This window comes from Garra rufa, chromosome 6 (assembly GCF_049309525.1).
Source record: "Garra rufa chromosome 6, GarRuf1.0, whole genome shotgun sequence".
In the NCBI taxonomy this organism is placed as follows: domain Eukaryota; kingdom Metazoa; phylum Chordata; class Actinopteri; order Cypriniformes; family Cyprinidae; genus Garra; species Garra rufa.
In genome coordinates this window covers 9788405-9812907 of record NC_133366.1, presented here as the reverse complement: position 1 = coordinate 9812907, position 24503 = coordinate 9788405, and the positions used below count along the sequence as shown (strand labels likewise).

Below are 24503 nucleotides of genomic sequence, written 5' to 3'. Positions count from 1 at the left end.
TTTTTAGTGGTTGAAACCAGCTGTTTAAAGAACTTGACTGATGATTTGCAAATTGCACCTTATGCACCGATTAAATCAGGAGACACAATGCACTAAGAATAATATGCCATGCATTCAGAAGTACTGATTCAATTCAATCCCTGCTAGAAATTTTAAGCTGTGCATTTTTGTAAGAAGATAATAAACCATTTTTGGAGGGAATAGAAAGAAACCAGCATATAAAATAACGATAACTGAAGTTTCAAAGCTTTCTTAAAGAGATAGTTCACCAAAAATTACTCACCCTCATGTCGTTCCAAACCTGTAAAACCTTTGTTCACCTTCGGAACACAAATTAAGATATTTGATTAAATCTGAGAGCTTTCTGACCCTGTGTAGACAGCAATGCAGCTTACATGTTCAAGGCCAAAAAGGTAGTAAGGACATCATTAAAATAAAATGTCACATCAGTGGTTCAACCGTAATGTTATAAAGCTACGCAAATACTTTTTGTGTTCTGACGTTGAACGAAGGTCTCACAGGCTTGCAACAAATTAATGACAGAATTTTCATTTTTGGGTGCACTATCCCTTTAATTCAGGGTTGCATGTGCCAGCCGAGCAACTGCCATTGAGATGCTATGCATTTTGGTCATCTAAATGAAAAGAATCCATTGATAATTAAATGAACTAACTTTTTGTTTTTTACATGCATACTATGCGTGATTAAGGTTAGGTTTACGTAGCATTAAAATCAGTATTAATCATTCACATTGGCTTGTCAGAATTATTCAACTTTAGTTGCACTTATTCATTCAAAATCTACCCCAATTTATGCATATGTACGCATTTTTAAATATCGACCCTGATTGTGTCTCTCCTGCCGATGTTTTTAATTGGCTTGTTTTGGTACAGAAGCATCTCTGATCCAGCGCTCTCCGTTCACAGAGCCTTTGGCAATCTGCATGTGTTATTTACAGATTCTTTTCCATTATAAAAAACTAAAATGTTTGTAAAGAGCAGCACCTGATTGAATAAATGATGTTCTTGACTGTACAAAAATCCTCGTTTTTTTTCCTAAGGTGAGAAACTGACGCCACTCTGTACTTTTTTTTGCAATAATATTTTATTGATCCCAGGGGAGTTCAAGCTATAGTAAATCAAATGATTAATTACTAACAAACAGGCCTACATGGAATCTGCATCCACAAAGCTCTGCTGGTGTTAATACATTAAGAATTTAATAATACATTGCAACAAAATTGTGCATTTTGTTCTTCAAAAATCCACTAAGGGAATCTGCATCCACAAAGCTCTGCTGATGTTAATACATTAAGAATTTAATAATACATTGCAACAAAATTGTGCATTTTGTTCTTCAAAAATCCACTAAGGCAGACTTCATGTAGGCCTGCTGGTAAGTAAAGAAAAGTCTACTGTCTGGCAGTTTGGCTACTACATTATAAAGGAGCATTTCTTTGCTATGAGCGAAAACAACGTAAAGGTGAATCGCTGCCGAAGGCTCTCTCCATTACTTTACTTTCAAGACGTGAACAGAGGAACCCATTGTCAGCTTCACACCAATATGATTCAGGAAAATCTCTCTGTGACAGGACTTAATCTGGCGGCACAAAGTATCATCATGCTGTAACAGGTCTCTTCTGAAATGCAGTGAGCTCTAGTGTGCCAAAAACCTCTTTGTTGCTGTTTAACACACAGGTTGGTCCTCTTGTATTAATATAAGCAGAACTAATGATCCTTATATTTGTGATCTTTTGTTTTGCTCTAACAGTCAATGGAAATCAAAAGACGCTTTTAAAGTCAACATGAAACATGAAAAGCATGTATGCATGTTAATGCAAGATTTGTAAATGCAGATTAACATTTTTAAAAAGTGCAATCTTTGATGAAAATAATAAGGAAGAAATTCCTCATTTTTGAGTCCCGTTCTAAAACTTACAGAAGTTAAAAAGCTTGCGACTGCCATTTCATTTCAAGTGGACCTGTTTCCCATTTAAACCAGTAACGATCATCACTTCAATTATGATATTTCACACGATATGGATTTGTTCAGAAAACAGAATCAATTTAAGTCAGTTGTTTTGCTTGAGAATGTTATATAAACGCTGTCTTTTGCACTAATTGTTTAATATTTCAATGCTGTTGTCACATTCATCATAGGTGTGCGCTGGGAGAAATACAGAAATATCTCTGCTCTTAGAGAAATATATAAAATCCTCCATTAGACATAAATTATGAACTTTTCCAGACTAAAAACAAACAAGCAAATGCGTATGCCCACTTCTAACCTCCTCCTCCGAGCCCATATTACTACTAGAGAGCGTTTGCTTTCAATTGATGCCGATTTAGTCAAATATTCCCTAAGGGAACACGCATACACACGTGCAAGCACACTTCTTCAACATGCTAGAGTGCATTCAACCCAAATGCCGTCAATTCCATTGGAATTTGTTCACCGAGTGATTGCATCCGCCCCGTCCCCAACCAGTCTGCGAGTCTCCCCTTGACTTGTAAACTCAAAGAAATAATGGGGGGAAACCGGTGTCCCGAGTAGATGCAGTGCTTGTGTGGTGGCGGGGGGGAAGGGGCACGCGGGGCTCTCCACGACTCTCATTCGTCCTCGAAATTCTGATTAAGCAGGAAGTTTGCGGCCAGGTTCTCGTTCTTCTCGCAGGCGAAGTAGGCCTGGACCACCAGAGCTTCTGAAAACCCTAGAGCTTTTAACTGAGAGAGAAAGACGGACAGGTTAGATTAGTCGTTTTCTATTTGTGCGATGCAAGATTATTATAGTTAAGGGGATAGTTTGCCCAAACATTTTATTCTGTCATTAATTACTCACCCTAATGTTGACCTGTCATCTTCAAAACACAGATTAGATACTACTGATGAAATCCGAGAGCTTTCTGACCCTGCATAGACACGTTCAAGGCTCAGAAAGGTAGTAAGGACATTATTAAAATAGTCCATGTGACATCAGTGGTTCAACTGTAATCATACGAAGCTATGAGAATACTTTTTGTGTGTAAAGTGAAAACTAAAATAACAACTTTATTCAACAATTTGAATAAAATAAAAGTAGCACCACACACATTGCGGTACTCTCCTGAATGATCGGCAACAAAGTCATTATTTTTCTTTTCTTTGTGCAAAAAAAGTATTCTTGTAGCTTCATAAAATTATGGTCGAACCACTGATGTCACATGGACTATTTTATCGATGTCTTTACTACCTTTCTAGGCCTTGAACGGGTCTTACAGGTTTGGAATGACATGAGTAATTCGGTGAGTAATAAAAAAATTATATTAAAAAATGTATTACAAACTTGCTTAATTTCATCTGGTTGAAATGAAACATTTCTCATTTTCATTTAGTCTAGCTTGATGTACTCAAATATATAAAACTAAAACTGAAAAAAGTTAATGCATAAAACTTTACTACTGGTCTAAAGTTTGGAATAATTAAGATTTTTAAAGTATTTTAAATATTATTGAAAGCATTCTCGCAAAGGCTGCATTTATTTGATCTCAAATGTAGTAAAACAATAATATTCTTAAATATAATTTTAAATAACTATTTTTAAATTTATTTCTGCGATCCAGTCTTCAGTGTCACATGATCCTTCAGAAATCATTCTAATTGGTTGATTTTATACTCAAGAAACATTTCTTATTATCAATGTTGAAAACAGTTCACAGTTTTGTAAAAACAGTGATGCACTACCATTCAAAGGTATGGTGTAAGATTAAAAAAAGCAATTATTAGTTTTATTCAGCAAGGATGCATTAAAATGAACAAAAGTGACAGTAAACACTTTAAAATCTTACTAAAAGATTTTGAATTTTCTATTCATCAAAAAATCTGTAAACAGTTTCCACACAATTATTAAGCAGCAAAAAGTATTTTCAAACTGAGAAAATATACAAAGAAAAGCTACATAAAAACTACAAAAGTGCCCTAACAATATCTAAACAACGTATCATAAACTAGGCTGCAAAAATGGTTGGAAGTTAATCTATTAAGGTTTTTTTCTGAGGAACTGCATTCTAACTAACTGTCAGTAAACACAAAAATGGTTCAAAATGGTGCAAGTAACTAGAGGTGCTCACGGGTCCACTTGGATCTGAAAACCCGAGCAGGTTAAGGTCCAAAACATCTACGAGTCCCTCTGACACGGGTGGGGTTCGGTATAAGCGGCTTTAGGTTTTGGGAAATTAAAATAAACGTGCTTTTTCTGAATGGACCTGATAAGACCTGGAATCTTTTAAACTATACAAAATTCCTTTTGCGTTCATGTTAAGTTTTTGAGAAATCAATGTCATTTTTATTAAACTATTACGTTTATTTTTCAAATCCACTGGTCACAATTGAATGCCGCACTTAAATAACATGCAGCTATCATGCAGGCAAAAATATAAAGTAATAATTAATAAGCAAGCAAATAAATGAAATTAATGGAAAGTAATGTTTATGTTTCAGTCGAGTCAGGTTCGAAATAGCCTAAATGCCATCAGGCCAGGTCTTTCTTGGGTTGGGTTACTCTTTACAAAATAATTTATGCAAGTCTGTTTTAGGTAGGAAGTAATTTGGGTAGGGTACACATTTTAGGACCCAATAAGACCTCTACAAGGAACTCAGTGGTGTTCACTCACCCTCTCGATGGCTTCTTTCTCCTGTTGCGTCACTTGGATGTAACTCCCAGGTGCCGCTTCGTCACCTATAGCACCTAGATCTGCAAACTCTCCTCCTTCTCCACCCTCACCTTCACCCTCACCCACCGGTGCGTTCAACATCTGGATAAAGAGCTCCTGATGCTGGCTGATTTGCTGCCAATGTCAATGAAACATGATCACACGGTGAGTAACAGGCTTTCAGACAAACAGACTCTGTGAGGCTTAATGCATGAGATGTCTGATCACCTGCAGTAGTTCGGGGTTCTCCTGTCCCAGCTGCTGCAGGAGGGCCGGCAGTAAGGACGGGTTCTGCTGGATCACCTGCCTCATGCTCTGGAACTGTGGCTGAGAGCGCAGGAACTCCAGAGGATTCTCACCTTAACACAACATCAAACACTCTGTCAGCTCACCAGTCTGTCTTTATGGTAGGGACGTGGAGCTTACTGAATGCTGACAGTATATATTTGTAATGACTGTAATATTGCAGTGATTTAAAAGGGTATGTTATATGATTAAAATCATTAAATGCCCATTAAAAGTTGATTGGATGTAAACAAACAAGAGATTATGGATATATGTGACCCTGGACCACAAAACCAGTCATAAGGTTAAATTTTACAAAACTGAGATGTATACATCATATGAAAGCACAATAAATAAGCTTTCTATTGATGTATAGTTTGTTAGGATAGGACAATATTTGGCCGAGATACATCTATTTGAAAATCTGGAATCTGAGGGTGCAAAAAAATCAAAATACTGAGAAAATCACCTTTAAAGTTGTCCAAATTAGGTTCTTAATGCATATTACTTATCAAAAGTTACATTTTAATAGGTTTACAGTGGGAATTTTACAAAAAAATCTTAATGTAACATGATCTTTACTTCATTTCCTAATGATTTTTGACATAAAAGAAAAATCAATAATTTTGACCCATACTATGTATTTTTGGCTATTGCTACAAATATACCCCAGCGACTTAAGACTGGTTTTGTGGTCCAGGGTCACATATTGCATTATGGTAGTAAAAATAAATCATTTTCAACATTGATTCAAACATATGAATGCTCATGAAAGTCTCAGTGTAGATTTTTTTTAATCTTATTTTTTAGAAAGTTGAAAAAACGTATCATTACACACAAATTATTACATTTTTTGCGCTAAACAGTGTAGAAATGTGACTTTTTTTGCTTCAAAATATAGACCAACATTCAAAAGTTTGGGGTTAGTAAGATTTTTTTTTGAAAGAAATTAAAATGTTTATTTAGGAAGGATGTACTAAAATGGATCAAAAGTGACAGTACTGGCGTCTATAATGTTACAAAAAATATATTTTAAATAAACGCCATTGTTTTTAACTTGCTATTTCATAAACGAATCCTAAAGAAAAAAGTATTCTGTTTTTTAATCACAATTTTCAAGCAGCAGAAGCTTTTTCAGCATTGATAATAAAAACAAATATTTATTAAGCAGCAAATCAGCATATTAGAATGACTTCTGAAGCATCATGTGACACTGAAGACTGGAGTAATGATGCTGAAAATTCAGTTTTGCATCACAGGAATAAATTACAGTTTACTATATATATTCAAATAGAAAACTGTTACTTTAATTTGTAATAATATTTCACAATATTACTGTCTTTACTAAATTTCTGATCAAATAAATACATCCTTGGTGAGCGGAAGACACATCCTATAAACTCCAAACTTTGGAACGGTAGTGTAGATTGCTCAAATGATCATTTCTCTCTTGGAAATAAACACCTTTTTAAGCACATTTATTTCAAGCTTTATCTCACCTTCTGCGGGCTGTGCGTCTGTGGGGAGCTGAGCTGGAGCAGGACTGGTTTCCTGCACTGGGACAGTCGGGATCCCCTGAGACAGGACACAACAGTACATCAGATACACATGCATGCATAAAAACACACACACGATTAATAAAAAATTAGCAAGTGTGAAATGTAAATTAATTTCAAAGAGCATTCAGAGCACGTGTTTGTACGACAGCCACACTCACATTGAGCAGGTACTCCACAGCGCGGTGAGGGTTGTTATAACTGGCCTTGAGTGCTGCCACCACTTTATCTCTCTCATAGCCCATAGACATGATATTTGTGAGCATGGCGTCGTACTCCTGACCTGTGACTGCAAAACACACATGCATGGACATCGGAGAGACGAAAACCAACATGTTTGTTAATGAGGCTCTTACACATTTACTGCCAATTAACCATTAAGTCAATTTCTCGGCATGATTTTCTCATTACCTAATGTTGAAGATGCATCTTCGCCATCAGCCCCGAGACCTGAGCCACTGCAAAGCAAACGTACATTATGATCGATTTATTTTTGTAAAGTACAAAAGCTCTGTGACAATCTTTAGCTAGTTTTGCGGGTGACTTTAAATCATGGAAAGCAGTATATATTAAAATGAAATTAAAAATAAATATTTTTGTTTAAATTTTTCCAATTTAAATGTATCTACACTACCAGTCAAAAGTTTTTGAACGGTAAGATTTTTAATGTTGATAAAGAAGTCTCTTCTGCTCACCAAGCCTGCTTTTTTTGGATTTAAAGTACAGCGAAAACAGTCATATTTAAATTACGGCAGCAAACTTCCTTGACTATTACGCCGGAATGGAAGTGTAGTTCCTAATCTTATCAGCCTAGAAACTCGCAGCTTTGCATTTCCGCTGGTCTTAGTACACGATATAACTACAGAAGAGTCAAGTTTTAAATAGGACAAATACCGAAACTCGTTGGTCATTTTTGAACGTGATGCTATTGGTCTAATAGGATTCAATGATCTATGCTAAGCTATGCTAAAAGTGATATCACCAGAACAGGAGAACGGCTGAATGGATTTCAAAACGGTAAAAATCAACTTATTAACTCGGGGGGAGTTGGAGAATGAGCCAATTTCCAAAAAAAGTGGAGTGTTCCTTTAACCGTTTACCACAAAACCAGTCATAAGTAGCATGGGTATATTTGTAGCAATAGCCAACAATACATTGTATGGATCAAAATTATCGATTTTTTATTGTATGCCAAAAATCATTAGGTAGATAAAGATCATGTTCCATTTGGATATTTTGTAAATTTACTACCATAAATATATCAAAGGCGACTTTCTCAATATTTAGATTTTTTTGCACCCTCAGATTCCAGATTTTCAAATAGCTGTATCTTAAAAAATTGACCCTTATGAGTGGTTCTGTGGTCCAGGGTCACAAATATTCAATTTCTTAAAGGAATCCTGGTTGAGTCTCACCCGTCCGGGCTCTGTACAGGCGAGACGGTTGCAGGAGGGTCGTTTGAACCCTCATCTATGGAGATGGGCATGGCTGCAGGGGCCGGAACAGGAGGAAGAGAGGAGGAGGAGGAGGAGGAAGAGGAAGGTGTAGCGACAGGTTTGGGTGGTTCTGAGGGTGGAGCAGGCGGTCCTGGTGCTTTTGTCTGGATTGGAGAAAACATTTTTAGACCTTTTGATCTTTACTTTAATTCAGACAATCAGTGATTAGATCTCTGAACTCTGACCTTTGACACCATCACCACCACAAAGTTCTTCTCGTCGATTTTGTACTCCTTGATGGGCGTATCATCCTGCAGGATTTTCCCAGCGTAGATCAACTTCTGTCCCGCTACCGGAAAACTTTCTCGGCCCTTCTCAGCCTCAATCTTCTCCTTCAGTGCTTTCACCTGAGCCAAAACCAAAGTTATTAATAAATTAATTATTTCTATCATCATTCACATCATTAAAAGTAAAATAATAAAGGTTTTTGTAAGCAACCAGACATGCTTTGACTGCTATTTCAAGCATGACTTGTAATAACAATGTTACAATCTTTAAATATAATCTGTAACTCTATATTATTCTATAGCACACAAACCTATCTATAGACTATCGCGATCTATTTAACGTTATCTATCGCCTTACACGCCCAGTTGATCCCCAATGACTCATAAACGCCACTTAAATCGCTCGAAATGTGTTTCTGTCGTCAATAGTTATTCGCTCGGAGTTACTTCTACTTGTTGTTATCGTATTAAACGATCGTAAATAAGCGCGTAAATACCGTCTGGTCATCATCGATGTCTATTTGAATGGTCTGCTGCTGCAAAGTCTTCAGTGTGATCTGCATGGCTGCTCTGCCTTGGTTTTCTCCTTTCTTCTTGATTCGGGACCTTTGAGTACTTTTATATCCAGTGGAAATTTTCACTTTGAAAGCGAGGGACCGTTATTAAGCGTTTAAAGATGTAGCTCTCTAGCTAACAGGCTAAAAACACGCCTGTCAGGTGCGCTGCGACATTTTCTTCGGCGGTGGCGGAGCGGAGGAAGGAGTTCTGATACACTGACATCCTGCGGAAATGAGGGGAATGACCGTTTGAATTCGTGTTTTGGAATAATGTAGGAAGCCGAAAATAAAAATGGTATTTTTTTATTATAGAAATGGCCTCAGAGATAATATAGACATTTTTCAATCATGGTCAAATTTCTTTTTAATTTTCATTTCAATCATTATTTATTTATTTATTTTTGTCTTAGTTTTTTTAATTTTTTTTTTTTATTAAAGTGTAAATAACTTGTACAAGCTTATTTAGGCTTCCTTATGTATTTTACCCCTCATTTATTTATTTATTTACACTAAAGACATTAAAAAGAATTTACATATTTTTTAAATATCGAAACAAAGAATAACACTCTAATACAGAGGGTTTACAAAATAAATAAATAGAAAAAGATCAAATAAAATTTAAAGTTTTACTTTTCAATGGTCTGTTATTTGGTGATACACTACCAGTCAAAAGTTTTTGAACAGTAATGTTTTAATGTTTTTTTTAAAGAACATTCTGCTCACCATGCCTGCAACTATTTTATCCAAAATACAGCAAAAACAGTAAAGTATATATATATATATATATATATATATATATATATATATATATATATATATATATATATATATATATATACTATTTAATATAACTGTTTTCTATTTGAATATATTTTATTTCAAAGTGCTTTCAATATACTGTGATTTCAAAGATAATTTTTTTGCATCATTACCCCAGTTCACATGTTCCTTCAGAAATCATTCTAATATTCTGATTTGCTGTTTAAAAAATATTTGTTATTATTATTATGTTGAAAACAACTGTGTAAAATTTGTATCAGTACACTTAGGAGAGTCAATAAACATAAAATTCAACCAATAATTATCTTAATAATTATCATTCATTTAGAATGACTCCTTTTGGTTTTGTGTTTGTGACCAAATATAATAATAAGATTCACCATGAAAATTAATTATATTAAATATATTAACTCTATTTTTGATTCAAAGCATATAAAACATCTTTTCACGTTATGTCAAAATTACAGATTAAAAAAAAAATGAAAATTTTGTGTACATAATATGTGTATATTTATTATGTATATTTAAATACAAACACATGCATGTATATATTTAAGAAAAACTAAATATTTTTATATATTAAATATAGTCATATATAATATAACTGTAAATACATTTATATATATATATATATACTGTATGTGTGTGTCTTTATCTATACATAATAAATATACACACTACACATATATTATACAAACAAAAACTTTTATTTTGTATTTTGGATGCAATGTAATCGTTGCAAAGCACTAGAAATGACCGACAAATAAATCTTTTTTTTTTTTCCTTTCCTTTTTTTATGTTATTGTATTTCTATGCAATGTTTTATGGAGTGATGTGACCAAACTGGAACTTTTTGGATGTATGGATCAGAGGTACATCTGGTGCAAAAAAGACAAAGCTTATAAGCAGAAGAACACTATCTCCATCATCAAACATGGAGGTGGGCCAGTCCTGTTCTGGGGTTGTTTTACTGTAGCAGGAAGTGGAAAACATGACCATACAAAGGATATCATTGATTTATTAAAGTATCAGACCATTTTGGCAAACGTTGTGATGCCTTTTGTGCTAAGTCTGAAGCTAATAATCAATGGACTTTCCTGCAGGACAATTATCCCAAAGTATACGTACAAATCTACTTGCGCTTGGTTTAGGAATCTGTCATAGAATGTTTTTAAGTGGCCTGTTCAGTTTCCAGATGTAATTCTCATTGAAAATACATGGCTGAATTTGAAGCAAGCAGTGGCAAAGTAAAAACCAAAGATTATCAGTGATCTGAAAGCTTTTTCAGGGGAGGAATGGCCCAAGATTGCAGCAGAAAGGTGACAGAAGCATCTAAGCACTTCCAGGCAGTGTTTATTGGTGGTTTTAAAGAACAAAAGATTCTACACCAAATTCACTTTCAGGGGTTGAATAATTTTGAACATAAATGGTTAGAGCCAATTTGTTTTTTTGTTTTTCATTATTCATCAACTTACGTTCTCAGAATTACTCAAGTGTATTAATAAACTTTCTTTAATAGTTTACTGATGCCTTTGTTGAATTGTTTTCACAAAATGTTGTTCTCTGCAGCAAAATATCTTGCAGGTCAAGGGCGTTGAATGATTTCGATTGCAACTGTATATATTTATAAAGTTTAAATTATATGTTGTGAAGAGTTTAAACGATTTCTCAAATAGTGTTAGATATACAAAAGAGAAATGTGTTGTTTCGGTATTTGCGTCACCTTTCAGTACAAAAACTACATTAACCGCAATCCACAGAACAGCCCACTTCCGGTCCAAGAGTTTGTAAACAATGAAAGGAGATATGGAGTCGTCAAGAGGTCTTACCTAAAAATATTACCCTGTACAGGCCATAATAAATGCTTATTATATGTCACGAATGCCGTACACACCCGTAAGGATTAAACAAACCGGGACGTATAGGTTTTTAAGGATTCCCGCTTTTTAAAACGTCTTTTTGTGTGTGTGAAAATCGGACCGCTGACTGGCGAGGCGTTTGTTTTTCTACACACTAGACAGACATCAGACACAACGGACTGCAGAAAGGACGATCCCTAACCACAACCGAGTCTTCTAAAGGCCACCTAGACGTGATTTTGGAGGGTTTGTCGTGTCGTGCAGGGTCAGCTCAATGGGGAACTGTCTGTCTTCTCAAGGCGCTGATGATCTGTCCCTGCTGAACGAGTCCGAGGGGGCGAGTCTGCCCGGAGAGCCTCCGCCACCCTACCAGGTACCACATACAAGACCACAGCACTGTCCGACAGTCTTTCTGCTGTTTACAATACAGTCTGGACACTACAGACGAGCTCGCATTGTGTGATATATGTTACAAAAGCAATAGCAAGGGTTATGCAACTGTGTGATCTTGATCTGAAAAGGAACAGGAAAAGTTTGCTGTAGGCAGGTTTCGAAGAATGCAGTTTGTCAAAGATGTACATCTTTGGTAGATTATATTGATTGAGATATCTGACTTAAAAATAAAAGTGTACCATGGTTGGTTTGGATATGGTGCTTGAGTACTGCAATGGCATGTAATAATAAGATATTGAAAGCCTGCCATAAATTTTCAATTTTAGAAATGCTTTCTTAAATTACAATGATAACACTTTACAATAAGGTGCCGTTTGTTAACATTAGTTAATGTATTAAAGGAGTAGTTCACTTTCAGAACTTTTTTTTTTACAGAAAATGTACTCAGTACTCACCCTCTTGTCATCCAAGATGTTCATGTCTTTCTTTCTTCAGTCGTAAGGAAATTATGTTTTTTGAGTAAAACATTTCAGGATTTCTCTCCATATAATGGACTTCTATGGTGCCCCCGAGTTTGAACTTCCAAAATGCAGCTTCAAAGGGCTCTAAATGATCACAGCCGAGGAAAAAAGGTCTTATCTAACAAAAACGATAGGCTATTTTCTAAAATAAAATACAATTTATATACTTTTTAACCTCAAATGCTCGTCTTGTCTAGCTCGGCAAGATGAGCATTTGAGGTTGAAAAGTATATAAGTTGTAAATGTTTTTAGAAAATAACCAATCGTTTTGCTAGATAAGACCCTCCTTCTTTGGCTGGGATCATTTAGAGCCCTTTGAAGCTGCATTTTGGAAGTTCAAACTCGGGGGCACCATAGAAGTCCATTATATGGAGATTGGAGAGGAATCCTGAAATGTTTTCCTCAAAAAACACCATTTCTTTACGACTGAAGAAAGAAAGACATGAACATCTTGGATGACAAGGGGGTGAGTGCATTATTTGTAAATTCTTGTTCTGAAAGTGAACTACTCCTTTAACTAAGAATAATGAACAATACATTTATTACACTATTTACTCATCTTTGTTAATGTACAAATACAAATGCAGTTGTTTATTGTTTGTTCATGTTAGTTCACAGTGGATTAACTAATGTTAACAAACACAACTTGCACTTTTATTAATGCATTAGTAAATGCTGAAATAAACATTGACTAAGATTAATAAATGCTGTAAATGTATTGTTCATTCTTAGTTCATGATAACTCATGTTAACTAATGAACCTTATTGTAAAGTGTTACCATTACAACAAATCTTTACTCATGTCTTCGCAAATACAAAACCGCAGCATAACAGTTTATTTTATTGTTTTAGCAATAAAGTACAGTAAATTATTTAACAGTTCAGAGAATGTGATATAAAAAACAAAACAAACAAAAAAAAACTATTGTGATAAAACTGAATACCTGGACTTGTAAATGCAAAATTTTACTAAAACAATTAAAAGTAGAATGAAGTAGAAATATTAGGGCTCTAAATTTAAAGAAATTATTTTTTCCCTATAATTTCCATATAAAAACAATCTAAAATGAGAGAAAGGTAAATAATTTTTTTTTTTTAAATCTTTACAAATGTCAATTAATTAAAAAAAACATTGATGTTCAACTGATATGTTGCTGAAGTATGGATATATCTAGTAATAGCTGGATTTAAAGGATAACGTCAATTAATATTTTTTGTCATTTCTATTATTTACTTACACTGTACACTTTTAAAAAATAAAGTTTTGAAAAGAGTGTTTTTTCCATGATGCTATAAAATAAAAAAAAATTGCTTCCCTGAAGACGTTCTCAATGCTGGAGTTCATGTGTAGAGACCCAGGCGATACTTCGAGCAAAGTTTCATGGTGTGTCGAGCCTTCTTAGTGTTGCAAAAATATCGATTTTGATGCGCTCAAATGTATGCCCCTAGTACTCCCATTCAACGGCCACTGACCACAAAACGAAATCACGGTCAATCTCAAAAACGTCTCGTTTGTCGTAATTATGCTTTTAGATATAGGTTTGTCTCGTTTACAGTAAAAAAAAAACAGCACAGGTTGCATTTTGGCAATAGTTATCCTTTAAGTGTTTCTTTTATAGCACTTTATCTATTTGTGTCAATAGATTTCAATTACAATACATATTTTTAAAGGCAGTTTTTTCAAAATGAGTTTTTCTCCTACACTGAGCCAAAAATCTCCACTTCAGTAGCGCTTACACACACCAAACTTTACATTTTTATTCCTGTCTATATCCTGAAGGCTTTTACAGAGGGATTTGCTCATATATAATTTGTTTGATTTTATACATTTTATTCCCCCCAAAATTGTAAAAAAAAAAAAAATAGTTTTCTGCCTGTTCTAAGTATTTTCTGAATTATGGAGTGGCAAAATGAGATAAACAAAATTCCTTCTATAAAAACATTTGACTCTAAAAAAAAATTAAACAACTGACTTCATCCAGTGTTTAGATTTTTCTACTAGAAATGTATGCAAATGTGTGGTGCATATTTCATTAAACAATCATCTGAATATTAAAACTTAACATTTTAGAAAACTTGTAATACAAAAAATATTTTTAATTATCAATGTATTCAATTAACTGAGTAAGTTAGGGGATAACTATTCGTTTTTTTTACCCTATTCACCTGCAGTGTCTCGCCTAAGCCATAGTGATAATACCCAGGGTTCCCTTTAAAAGTGTAGAGTCAAAGGCATGTCCCGATGCATTTCTCCTGTTTCTAATAACCCCTTCTGTGTGTTTGCCACATGTGACTTGCATTAATTATGTGTGATCAAACACTCTTGTGACCCCAGGAGCGTGCGCAGGTGCCAGTATACCATCCCACACCAAGTCAGACACGGCTGGCCACTCAGCTGACGGAGGAGGAGCAGGTCCGTATCGCTCAGCGCATCGGCCTCATCCAACACCTGCCCCGTGGGATCTTCGACCCGGGCTCGGAGCCATCCGACAAGAAGATCAAAGAGTGCGTGATATCCAGACAACATGTGAAAACCCCTTTCTAATTTAATTGATTGCAACTAAAAACCTTTACCACCTCCCCCCACAGGTGTGTGATCTGCATGATGGACTTTGAGTACGGCGACCCGATCCGGTTCCTGCCCTGCATGCACATCTATCACGTGGACTGCATTGACGCCTGGCTCATGCGCTCCTTCACTTGCCCTTCCTGTATGGAGCCCGTCGACGCTGCGCTGCTGTCTTCCTACGAGACAAACTGAGAGTGCCTGCGCATGCCAAGAGTCGTGCCAATGAGTCTGCCAAGAGCTCCCGAAACGCTCGGGACAGTAGATTGAACAAATGAAGGTGGTGTGACTGTCTGTGTGTGTGTGTGCGCGCGTGTGTGCGTGTGTGTTCAGAGACTGTAAAACAGGATCCAGTGTTAGACCGCAGAAAGGATGTTTAAAACCTCTCACTTGCATGTCAAAGTGCTTTTTGAAAACATATACATGTAAATGATATAAAAGTGAAGTTTCAGCAAGATGGAAAAATCGCAGAAGCATCTCTAATGAAGACAGAGTGTTTCAAAGGCAGAGTAATGAGTAAATTAGGGTGAAATGAATGAATTGTAGACTTTTTTTCCTTTTCGTTCTAACCAAATTGATGAAATGTGCAATATATATATATGAGAGGGACTCGAGTCTATCTGATTGGATATGGAACCCGCCCATCTCCAAAATTCCGCCAATGAGATTGTCCGCCTCTGAATTTGAGAATCCGGTGGGCGGAGTTTGACTCCTCCAGGCTGTGAATGTGCCTTTTATGGCTCGCAATTAGAATGCTGAAAACCTTCATTACATGAGAGAACCTAATTTACAAGAAAACGTGCCATGGTAATGTTTTACTTGCAATCTCGTGATGCACTAACTGGTGTTTGAGGTGGTAGTTTTACATACTTTTTCTATCATTTTCTTTCCTCGATCGCTACGGATGGGTGCATCCACATCTAAATGGCTTAATAAATGCGTCGTGATATGTGGTTTTGTGTTTAATCGTAATGGGGGTCGGTGATGAGGTTGTTTAGTGGTAGACTCGTCAGCTGCTGTTTTCCAGGTTCTGGGATGTAAGTTGCCTTTTTACACTGGTTTTGGAAAGTTTTCCCCTTAAATGCTTGTTTTTGGTGTTACATGTTGGATCCTGTATGTCCCCACTTAGCTTTGCCTTGCCTTGTCTGTTTGGATAGAACTGTGGGGGCTGTGTTTAGTAGTTTTCTTTATTTTTGAAGAGGATAATAAAGATACAATCACCAAACCTTGTGCACCTTTCAAATCTTGTTGACTTAAAGTCAGCCTTTACAGTGGAAGCTTTAAAGTTATTCCTTGTTGTTTTACTGATTAATGCAAAGTTTTTTTTGTTTTGAACATGAAAAAATGAAATGGAAAAAAAGTACATGCTTCAGTCAGTTTTGATACTGTTCGTATTGTCTTTGAGTCTTTTCCGTATGTTAAGCTGAATATATGATCTTATACCTGTCACAGTTTGATCTGCTTGTGCAAAAGGAAGATTTTCACCTTTGTTGTTTTGTTTGCTCAGTTATTGTGCTGGATTACTCATGCTAATCGGACTGAACTGTGTTAAGTGCCCCATGTTTAGCCTTGAAACTGTATTCATAAAATATTTCATCCTGCTCAAGCTTTCCTCTGTATCTCTGTACTGAACCATCATGACTTAAAATGTGATTGAATACCAAGAACAGTGTCTGAAAATCTCAAAATCAACCTGTTATTGCTCTTAGGTATAATATTGGATGAGTTACTTAATTTTCTATTAATGATTCAGAACTCAAATGTAGCTCTAGCACAACACAAATGTAAAAATAAATGTAATAACTCTGTGACGTACAATCATCACAACATTTTCTTTCGAAATTAATTTTTTTTAAAAGAGTCGCTTGTTGGTGCCATATAAATGTAAGTTTGCCAACAAAAACCTTATCAGACTTACTATTGAAATGATGTGTTTTGTTTATGTGCAATAATGGCACAAGAATAGGATTATAACACAATAAAGGTTGCCAAATTCTTCCATATCTACGTTTTGTGTGATTCTGTCTTCCAGTTATACAAATGAACAATGCTCGAGGGAAACACTTAACTCTTTATCCACCACACACCCAACATGTGTGTTTACACTTCAAACTAATGAGAAATAAAATTCAAACAATCACTTCTGGAATGTTCTCGTTCAATGAAAGTAGTTGGTACAGTCCGGCTGAGTCATCAGCGTAATCAACACACTTCCGTTTGCAACTGGCCACCCTAGACGGGCCATTTTGGATCTAATTTCTCTCCATTCCAGTGCGGTGTTTCTGCTGTGACGGAGCCAAAATGGCGGAGAGTGCAGCTGCCGCTTTGGTGTATTCCAACTGACTTGAGCGCAAGATGGCAGCTTCAGTGGAAGACGAGTTTGAAGATGCGCCTGATGTAGAGCCTTTAGAGCCAACATTAAAGAATATTATAGAGCAGAAATCACTCAAATGGATATTTGTCGGTGGTAAAGGCGGCGTGGGTAAGACAACATGCAGGTGGGTGAATAAACGTCGGGGTTTTACAGCTAAGAGGCTGTTAGCTGTCAGTGCTGCTTTAGCAACACAACATAGATTAGTCATTCATACATAATTGCTCTAGTACTTTATTAAAATACGGGTTTAAACATTCCGAAACTCATCGTGTCTCTTCAAATGTATGTTTAAAAACGAACAAATGACAATTTCTTAATATAATCTGCTAGCGAACCTGACTGTCCAGATGGTAATTTATTATGTTTCATAGAAATACCAACGTGTGGCTAGTTTTTTTTAAATCCCTTAACTTGTGAATAACAATAATTTTTGGCAATAATTCATTAATTATTTGTTCAAATATTACAGAAAGACAAGCACATAAATGAAATCTGGTGATATTAATCATCTAAGCATCTCATATTTACATTTAAGTCATAAAACCTGCCATCTATATAGCCTCTTTGATATAAACAATAATAATAATGTTATTTTTATCGCAACAGGTGTATTTTTCTTACATGATGTCAATAACAAGTGCTGTTTAAAAGCAGATGTCCTCTCTTGATGTGAATTATTCTATCTAGAAATTTTTATTTATTTATTATGTTTTTATTAAATATGTATTTTTGGCTTGTTATGTTGCAGCTGCAGTCTGGCGGTTCAGTTAGCGGCGGTGCGAGAGAGCGTCCTCATCATATCCACAGATCCAGCACACAACATCTCAGATGCCTTCGACCAGAAGTTCTCCAAGGTGCCCACCAAAGTCAAGGGCTACGACAACCTTTTTGCCATGGTACGTTATCAGCGGCACACACTAATAGCTATGTGTACACTAGAAACACAATGACATTCAATGACAATATAGTTGTATATAGTCAATATAGTAAATATAGTCTTTAAAGGCAACTTGTGCTGTTCTTGCCAGAAATATAAATCACATCCTCTTCTGCTATGACTGTGAAGATATTGCAAGAAAAAGGGAAGGGGAAGATAAAACTTGTACAAACAATGTATTACAATCTGGATTATTATCTAAGATGGTGTTTTATATATCCACGTTTAGGTAATGAAATCCACGAGGTAAGACTCAATTCTCCATGGTTTTGTCTCTCTGTAGGAGATCGACCCTAGTCTGGGTGTGGCAGAGCTTCCCGATGAGTTCTTTGAGGAGGACAACATGCTCAGTATGGGGAAGAAAATGATGCAAGAAGCCATGAGTGCTTTTCCTGGTATCGACGAGGCCATGAGCTACGCAGAGGTCATGAGGTCAGGCTCACACTGCAGCTTCTGTTGCACTATAATAGTCTGATAATGCACTGGTTCTGTCTAAATTGCACCGTTTTGCAAAGCATTTGTCCTGGGGGTCTTTAGACCAGATGTGGTTTCAGCCTTCATCAGCATTTCAAACACTTCTTTTATAAAGAGTTTTAAGTCAGGAATGAAACAAATCGGCTTCAAAATGAATCACCGCATTAGAAACTTCCCTTCAAAGCACAACAGAACATCTGACAAAAGACAAAGGTAAAAATGTGCATTTGTTGTCTTTTGTAAGGGAATGGAGTACTATGAATTACATAATTCAATAAAAAAAACTTCTACAATATAAATCTTGGCCTTTTAATGCAGTAACACTGTTCCACATCTAGATGGCAAACCACCCACAGTCACTGTTCACACAATACATTTAGTGAAACCTTTTTGTTGTTTGTTTACAAATATGAGTGAAATATGTGTGGTGTATATACTCAGTAATTCATACATTTATTTCAGTCCTTCAAAAATAATTTGAATAATCTTATTTAATATTTGATAATTTATCTCATTCACAAATATTGCATTATGTATTATTATAATAATTAATAATAATAATGAAGTACTATTAATTAAATGCAATTATATATATATATATATATGTGTGTGTGTGTGACCCTGGACCACAAAACCAGTCATAAGTGTAAATTTGTCGAGATTGAGATTCTTACGTCATCTGAAAGCTGGGTAAATAAGCTTTCCATTGATATATTGTTTGGACAATGTTTGTCTGAGATACAACTATTTGAAAACCTGGAATCTGAGGGTGCAAAAAAATCGAAATATTGAGAAAATCGCCTTAAAAGTTGTCCAAATGAAGTTCTTAGCAATGCATATTACTAATCAAAAATCAAGTTTGTATATATTTATGGTAGAAAATTTACAAAATATCTTTATGGCACATGATATTTACTTAATATGCTAATGATTTTTGGCATAAAAGAAAAATCGATAATTTTGACCCATATAATGTATTTTTGGCTATTGCTACAAATATACCCGTGCTACTTAAGGCTGGTTTTGTGGTCCAGGGTCACATATATATATATGTGTGTGTATGTGTATGTATGTCCCTCATTTGATCAAAAATTTAAAATAATTATTTTCTATTTAAATCTAATTTAAAATGTAATTTATTCCTGTGATATCAAAGCCTTGGTAAGCATAAAAAATGTCTTTCAAAATATTCCATGTTATTATTATTATGTATTTATTAATATAATTATTATATATTAATAAATTATAGAAATATATATAAAATATACACACTCACACACACATTTGGACATTTTTTAATGAAATAAGTCCTTAATTTGATCAAAAACTAATATTGTGAGTTAAAAAAAAACTTCTATTTGAATCTTTTTAAAAATTTATTTCAGTGATATCAAAGCCTTGGTGAGCATAAACTTCTGTCAAAAATGTCCCATGTTGTTATTATTTATTTATTTATTAATATAATTATTATGATGTAAATAATTTAATTATATAAATAAATTCATACATTTCATTCCTTCAGAAATCATTTAAATATGCTTATTTAAGATGAGTTAATTCATCTCATTCACAAATATTAAAATATTTAATTTATTATAATAATTAATAATAATAATAATAAAGTACTATTAATTAATCAGTAATATTGTGAGGGTTTTTAAAATAAGTGTTTTCTATTTGAATCTATTTTAAAATGTAATTTATTCTAGTTATATCAAAGCCTTGGTGAGCATAAAAACTTATTTCAAAAATCTTAATTATTGACCTCCAGTGTCAAAGATATATAATATATACACAAATATGTAATATAAACAATAATATTAATATATTAAAATAAAATGTATCAATTATTTTATTAGTAATAAAATAATTCCGTTCTCATCACTTCTTTTGTAGGTTAGTGAAAGGCATGAATTTTTCAGTGGTGGTGTTTGACACGGCGCCTACGGGACACACTCTGCGTCTGCTCAACTTCCCCACCATCGTGGAGAGAGGACTGGGCCGCCTCATGCAGATCAAGAACCAGATCAGCCCCTTCATCTCACAGGTATCAGCACTGCATTCTGAATCTTGCTGTATTTGTAAAAGATCACTGGAAAGTAGTGGAATATATTAGAGAAATGTATAGAAGTTTCTAGAAAAATCTGAATGTTAATTAAATATTAGTTTTATGTGTATTTCTGTCAAACTGTTGTAGATGTGTAACATGTTGGGCCTGGGAGACATGAATGCAGATCAGCTGGCGTCTAAACTGGAAGAGACGCTCCCCGTCATCCGCTCAGTCAGCGAGCAGTTTAAGGACCCGGTGAGTGTCACGCCACAGTAGTCCCTGTTAATGCCTGATCAGAAAGATGAGTTCCTGATTGTTGATTGGTTTTTGCATACAGGAGCAGACGACGTTTATCTGCGTGTGCATCGCAGAGTTCCTGTCTCTGTACGAGACGGAGCGTTTGATTCAGGAGCTGGCCAAGTGTCGCATCGACACGCATAACATTATCGTCAACCAACTGGTTTTCCCTGACATCGATCGGCCCTGCAAGATGTGTGAAGCCCGACACAAGATTCAGTCCAAGTACCTGGACCAGGTGTGTTTTTGTGATGAATTATTATAATTATACTTTATAGAAACCTGTGACAGGAATTCTGTTCTTAATTGAATGGAAAGTGTCTGTCAGAACATACTTTACTTTAGTTACAGTTTACTGTGCAGGAATTTAAAAATTAAATCTCATTTCTTGAACCTTTTTTTCCTGTTCAATTTCTTCTTTTACTTTTTCCACTTCATGTTTTCTTTTTCCTCTTCCTTTTGTTCTTTATAGATTTTTTTCTGTCTTACCTTTTCCTACTCATTCCTTTTCCTTTCCATGTTCTCTTTGCTTGTCCTCTTTTTTTCGTTTTACGTTTTCATTACATTTTTCCCCCTACTTTCTATTTTTTCCTTTTACCCTACCTTTTTTGTTCTCTTTCCTTTCTTGTTCCTTCCCACTTTTTCTTTCTCTTCTTCATCCTTTGTACTTTTACTTTCTTTCTTTATCCTTCTTTTTAATATTCTCTTTTCTTCCACATTTCTTTTCTCTTTTTCTTTGTTTTCTTCTTTTATTTCTTTTTCTTGTTTCCTTTCGTTTCGTCACTTTTTTCTTTCCATCTTTTTCTTTTCTCCTTTCATTTAATCTTTTTTTTCCTATTTGTTTTTTCCTTTTCTGTTCATGTCTTTTTTCCTTTCCTTTCATCTTTTTTCCTTTCCTTTGCTTTCCTTTTCTGTCTTTTTTACTTTCCGTCTTTTTTCCTTTCCTTTCCTTTTATCTTTTTTCCTTTCCTGTCCTTTCTTTTCATTTCTTTTCTTTCTTTCCATCTTTTTTTCCTTTCCTTTCCTTCCGTCTTTTTCCTTTTCTTTCCTTTCCTTTCATCTTTGTTCCTTTTATTTTTTTTACTTTTCTGTTTCTTTTTTCTTTCCATTTCTTTCTTTACTTCCTTTCTTTCCACGTTTCTTTTTCTTTTCTTTCCTTTCTGTTTACCTTTCCTTGTCTTTTTTCTTTCGTTTCATATTTTTGCTTTTCCTTTTCCTTTCTTTTTGTCTGTTTTCTTTTCCTTTCCTTTTTGTCTGTTTTTCTTTATTTCGTCTTTTTTCCTTTCGTTTGCTTGCCTTTTCTTTTCCTTTCATATTTTTTTCTTTTGTTCCCCTTTTTTTTCTTTTTTCCTTTCCATCTTTTTTCCTTTCCTTTTATCTTGTCTTTTCCTTCCCTTTTGTCTTTTTTCCTTTCCCGTCCTTTCCTTTTCTTTTTTTCCTTTCCTGTCTCCTTCTTTCTTTCCATCTTTTTTCCTTTTCTTTTCTTTCCTTTCGTCTTTTTTCCTTTCCTTTTATCTTTGTTCCTTTTTAATTTTTTTTTACTTTTCTGTTCGTCTTTTTTTCTTTCCTTTCCTTTCTTTTCTTCCTTTCTTTCCATATTTTTTCTTTTCCTTTCTATTTGTTTTTCTTTTCCTTTTATCTTTTTCCCTTCCTTCCATTTTTTTATTTTCCTTTCCTCTCTTTTCTGTCCTTTCCTTTCTTTTTCTCTTTCCTTTCCTTTTCACTTTTTACCCCCATTGTTTTTCCATAATACTTAATCTTTCCACCCCCCCCCCTTTCTCTTCCTCTGCCTTTTCCTTTCTTTTCTCTTCACATTTCCTTGTTTCCTTTCCTCTTCCTTTTTGTTGTTTTTTTGTCCAACATGTGTCTTATCATGTTCTCTCTCTCTTAGATGGAGGATTTATATGAAGACTTCCACATAGTAAAGTTGCCTCTGCTGCCTCACGAGGTTCGGGGAGCGGACAAGGTCAATACTTTCTCCAAGCAGCTGCTGGAGCCCTACAGCCCGCCCAAGAAGTGACTTAAATAATTTCCTCGGATCAAACACACAGCATCGCATCCCTCGTCCCTGATACATGCATCCCTCTGGTGTTCACACACAGATACACACACACACACCCCTTCATTTTCCTCCTCTCACTGTCTCTCTACTCTCTCTGGTTTTCTGGTCATGTAATAACTGACGCCACCATTTTGATCCAGTGATCCGTTATGAATGTCGGCCGAGAGTTAAGTGGCCTGTTTAGAAACTTAAAGTCTTGATGGTTTATGTTGCTTTGTGATGATGTATTTAAGCATAAGAAACACTCATTCCTGATGTGTGTTTGAGAAATGAGATTCAAATAGATATCACCACAGGAATGTACATCTGGACTCTGATTCAACAGTTGAACAGGAGTAGAATCAGTGTAAATGTCTGTCTGTAGTTCAGTTTACCCTGGCACGTCTGATTTAGGATCAGTGAATGACACCGTAAAGTTTTGTTTAAGATTCTGGTCAATATTAATAGACTTTATTTTGGTTCCTGAACTGGTCTGTATTGTTCATTGAGAGGGTCCAAACTTGAGGAGGTGATGCATATTTAGTGAGTTAAAGGGATAGTTCACTCCAAAACAGTTCATCATTTTTTACTCACTCTCATGTTGTTGCAAACTTTGTTTTTTTAATGCAATGCAAAATTCTCCTTTTGTGTTTCATTCAAAAATTATAAACCGCATACAAGCTTGTAACAACATGGGTGAGTAAATAATGACTACGTTTTCATTTGTGTGTGAACTGTCCCTTTTAACTTTCATTTATTCGACTTTTGCAGTGAACCAAACTGTAATTACTGTGTATAAACATTGTGATGCAATTAATCTAATTAAATTTTTGCAGTTAAAGTGATGTGTTTGTATAGACTTGATTTAGGATAATTTCCGTTCAGATCTTCAGTAACATTTATTTGAGAGACGTCTGTTTCTGGTTCTGGGTTGTGAAGTATATATAGATGCGATCAGATGTCTTGTTCTTCCTCTCAACTTCTGTTCTTCTACTTATCATTTGGCAGTAATGTCTGCATGCATGAAAACACAGGAACACACACCTTACAAGGATATCAGATGCTCGTTTAAACTCTCCGCAAAAACACTGCAACCTGTCAGCTGAGACAACTATTACACAATACTATACCGCACTGTTAAATGTGTTTCCTGCATTTATCATCCTGTGATTTTATGGTGTGAAGCAGTGGGCTCTTTAGTTCATGAAAACCAGGGACAAGAACTCACAAACCTTATGGTATATCAGACAGAAAGATTTGATTCTTTTATCAGTTATTAGTCAGTTTTGTTAAAAGTTTCTTCGTTCTCTTATAACTTGTTACTGCCTTTCCAAATTTGGCTTCTTTTTGTAGAAGCACACCAAGTTTCAAAGCAAATAAAATACTATCCTCCATCTACTGCA

At 35.1% G+C, this 24503-nt stretch overlaps 3 protein-coding genes across 3 annotated transcripts; 2 read left to right on the top strand and 1 right to left on the bottom strand.

Annotated features, from left to right (window-relative positions):
* Window positions 1–1094: 1094 nt before the first annotated feature.
* rad23aa (RAD23 homolog A, nucleotide excision repair protein a) lies at window positions 1095–8980 on the bottom strand. The gene is made up of 9 exons (XM_073842840.1): window positions 8749–8980; window positions 8210–8371; window positions 7944–8128; window positions 6940–6986; window positions 6690–6817; window positions 6472–6547; window positions 4916–5046; window positions 4649–4822; window positions 1095–2723 (listed from the first exon to the last, which is right to left on the bottom strand). The coding sequence occupies exons 1-9, from the start codon at window positions 8812–8814 to the stop codon at window positions 2610–2612; spliced, it is 1083 nt and encodes a 360-aa protein (XP_073698941.1). The 5' UTR covers window positions 8815–8980; the 3' UTR covers window positions 1095–2609.
* A 2396-nt stretch (window positions 8981–11376) lies between these two features.
* Window positions 11377–16930, top strand: rnf11a (ring finger protein 11a). The gene is made up of 3 exons (XM_073842470.1): window positions 11377–11820; window positions 14697–14866; window positions 14951–16930. The coding sequence occupies exons 1-3, from the start codon at window positions 11722–11724 to the stop codon at window positions 15120–15122; spliced, it is 441 nt and encodes a 146-aa protein (XP_073698571.1). The 5' UTR covers window positions 11377–11721; the 3' UTR covers window positions 15123–16930.
* Window positions 16931–17259: 329 nt separating this feature from the next.
* get3 (guided entry of tail-anchored proteins factor 3, ATPase) lies at window positions 17260–24503 on the top strand. Its single transcript, XM_073842472.1, has 7 exons — window positions 17260–17425; window positions 18050–18197; window positions 18522–18670; window positions 20609–20759; window positions 20910–21017; window positions 21100–21297; window positions 22951–24503. Exons 1-7 carry the CDS (start codon window positions 17283–17285, stop codon window positions 23077–23079), a joined length of 1026 nt encoding a protein of 341 aa, XP_073698573.1. The 5' UTR covers window positions 17260–17282; the 3' UTR covers window positions 23080–24503.

What these genes read in the sequence shown, in the direction of transcription:
- rnf11a (XM_073842470.1), top strand. Translation starts at nt 11,722, where the DNA reads ATGGGGAACTGTCTGTCTTCTCAAGGCGCTGATGATCTGTCCCTGCTG. An exon ending in AGCCTCCGCCACCCTACCAG is followed by an intron (nt 11,821 to 14,696) that starts GTACCACATACA and finishes TTGTGACCCCAG; the next exon opens with GAGCGTGCGCAGGTGCCAGT. An exon ending in TCCGACAAGAAGATCAAAGA is followed by an intron (nt 14,867 to 14,950) that starts GTGCGTGATATC and finishes CTCCCCCCACAG; the next exon opens with GTGTGTGATCTGCATGATGG.
- get3 (XM_073842472.1), top strand. Translation starts at nt 17,283, where the DNA reads ATGGCAGCTTCAGTGGAAGACGAGTTTGAAGATGCGCCTGATGTAGAG. An exon ending in ACGACAACCTTTTTGCCATG is followed by an intron (nt 18,198 to 18,521) that starts GTACGTTATCAG and finishes GTCTCTCTGTAG; the next exon opens with GAGATCGACCCTAGTCTGGG. An exon ending in AGCTACGCAGAGGTCATGAG is followed by an intron (nt 18,671 to 20,608) that starts GTCAGGCTCACA and finishes CTTCTTTTGTAG; the next exon opens with GTTAGTGAAAGGCATGAATT.
- rad23aa (XM_073842840.1), bottom strand. Translation starts at nt 8,814, where the DNA reads ATGCAGATCACACTGAAGACTTTGCAGCAGCAGACCATTCAAATAGAC. An exon ending in ACATCGATGATGACCAGACG is followed by an intron (nt 8,372 to 8,748) that starts GTATTTACGCGC and finishes GTTTTGGCTCAG; the next exon opens with GTGAAAGCACTGAAGGAGAA. An exon ending in AGAAAGAAGCCATCGAGAGG is followed by an intron (nt 2,724 to 4,648) that starts GTGAGTGAACAC and finishes TTTCTCTCTCAG; the next exon opens with TTAAAAGCTCTAGGGTTTTC.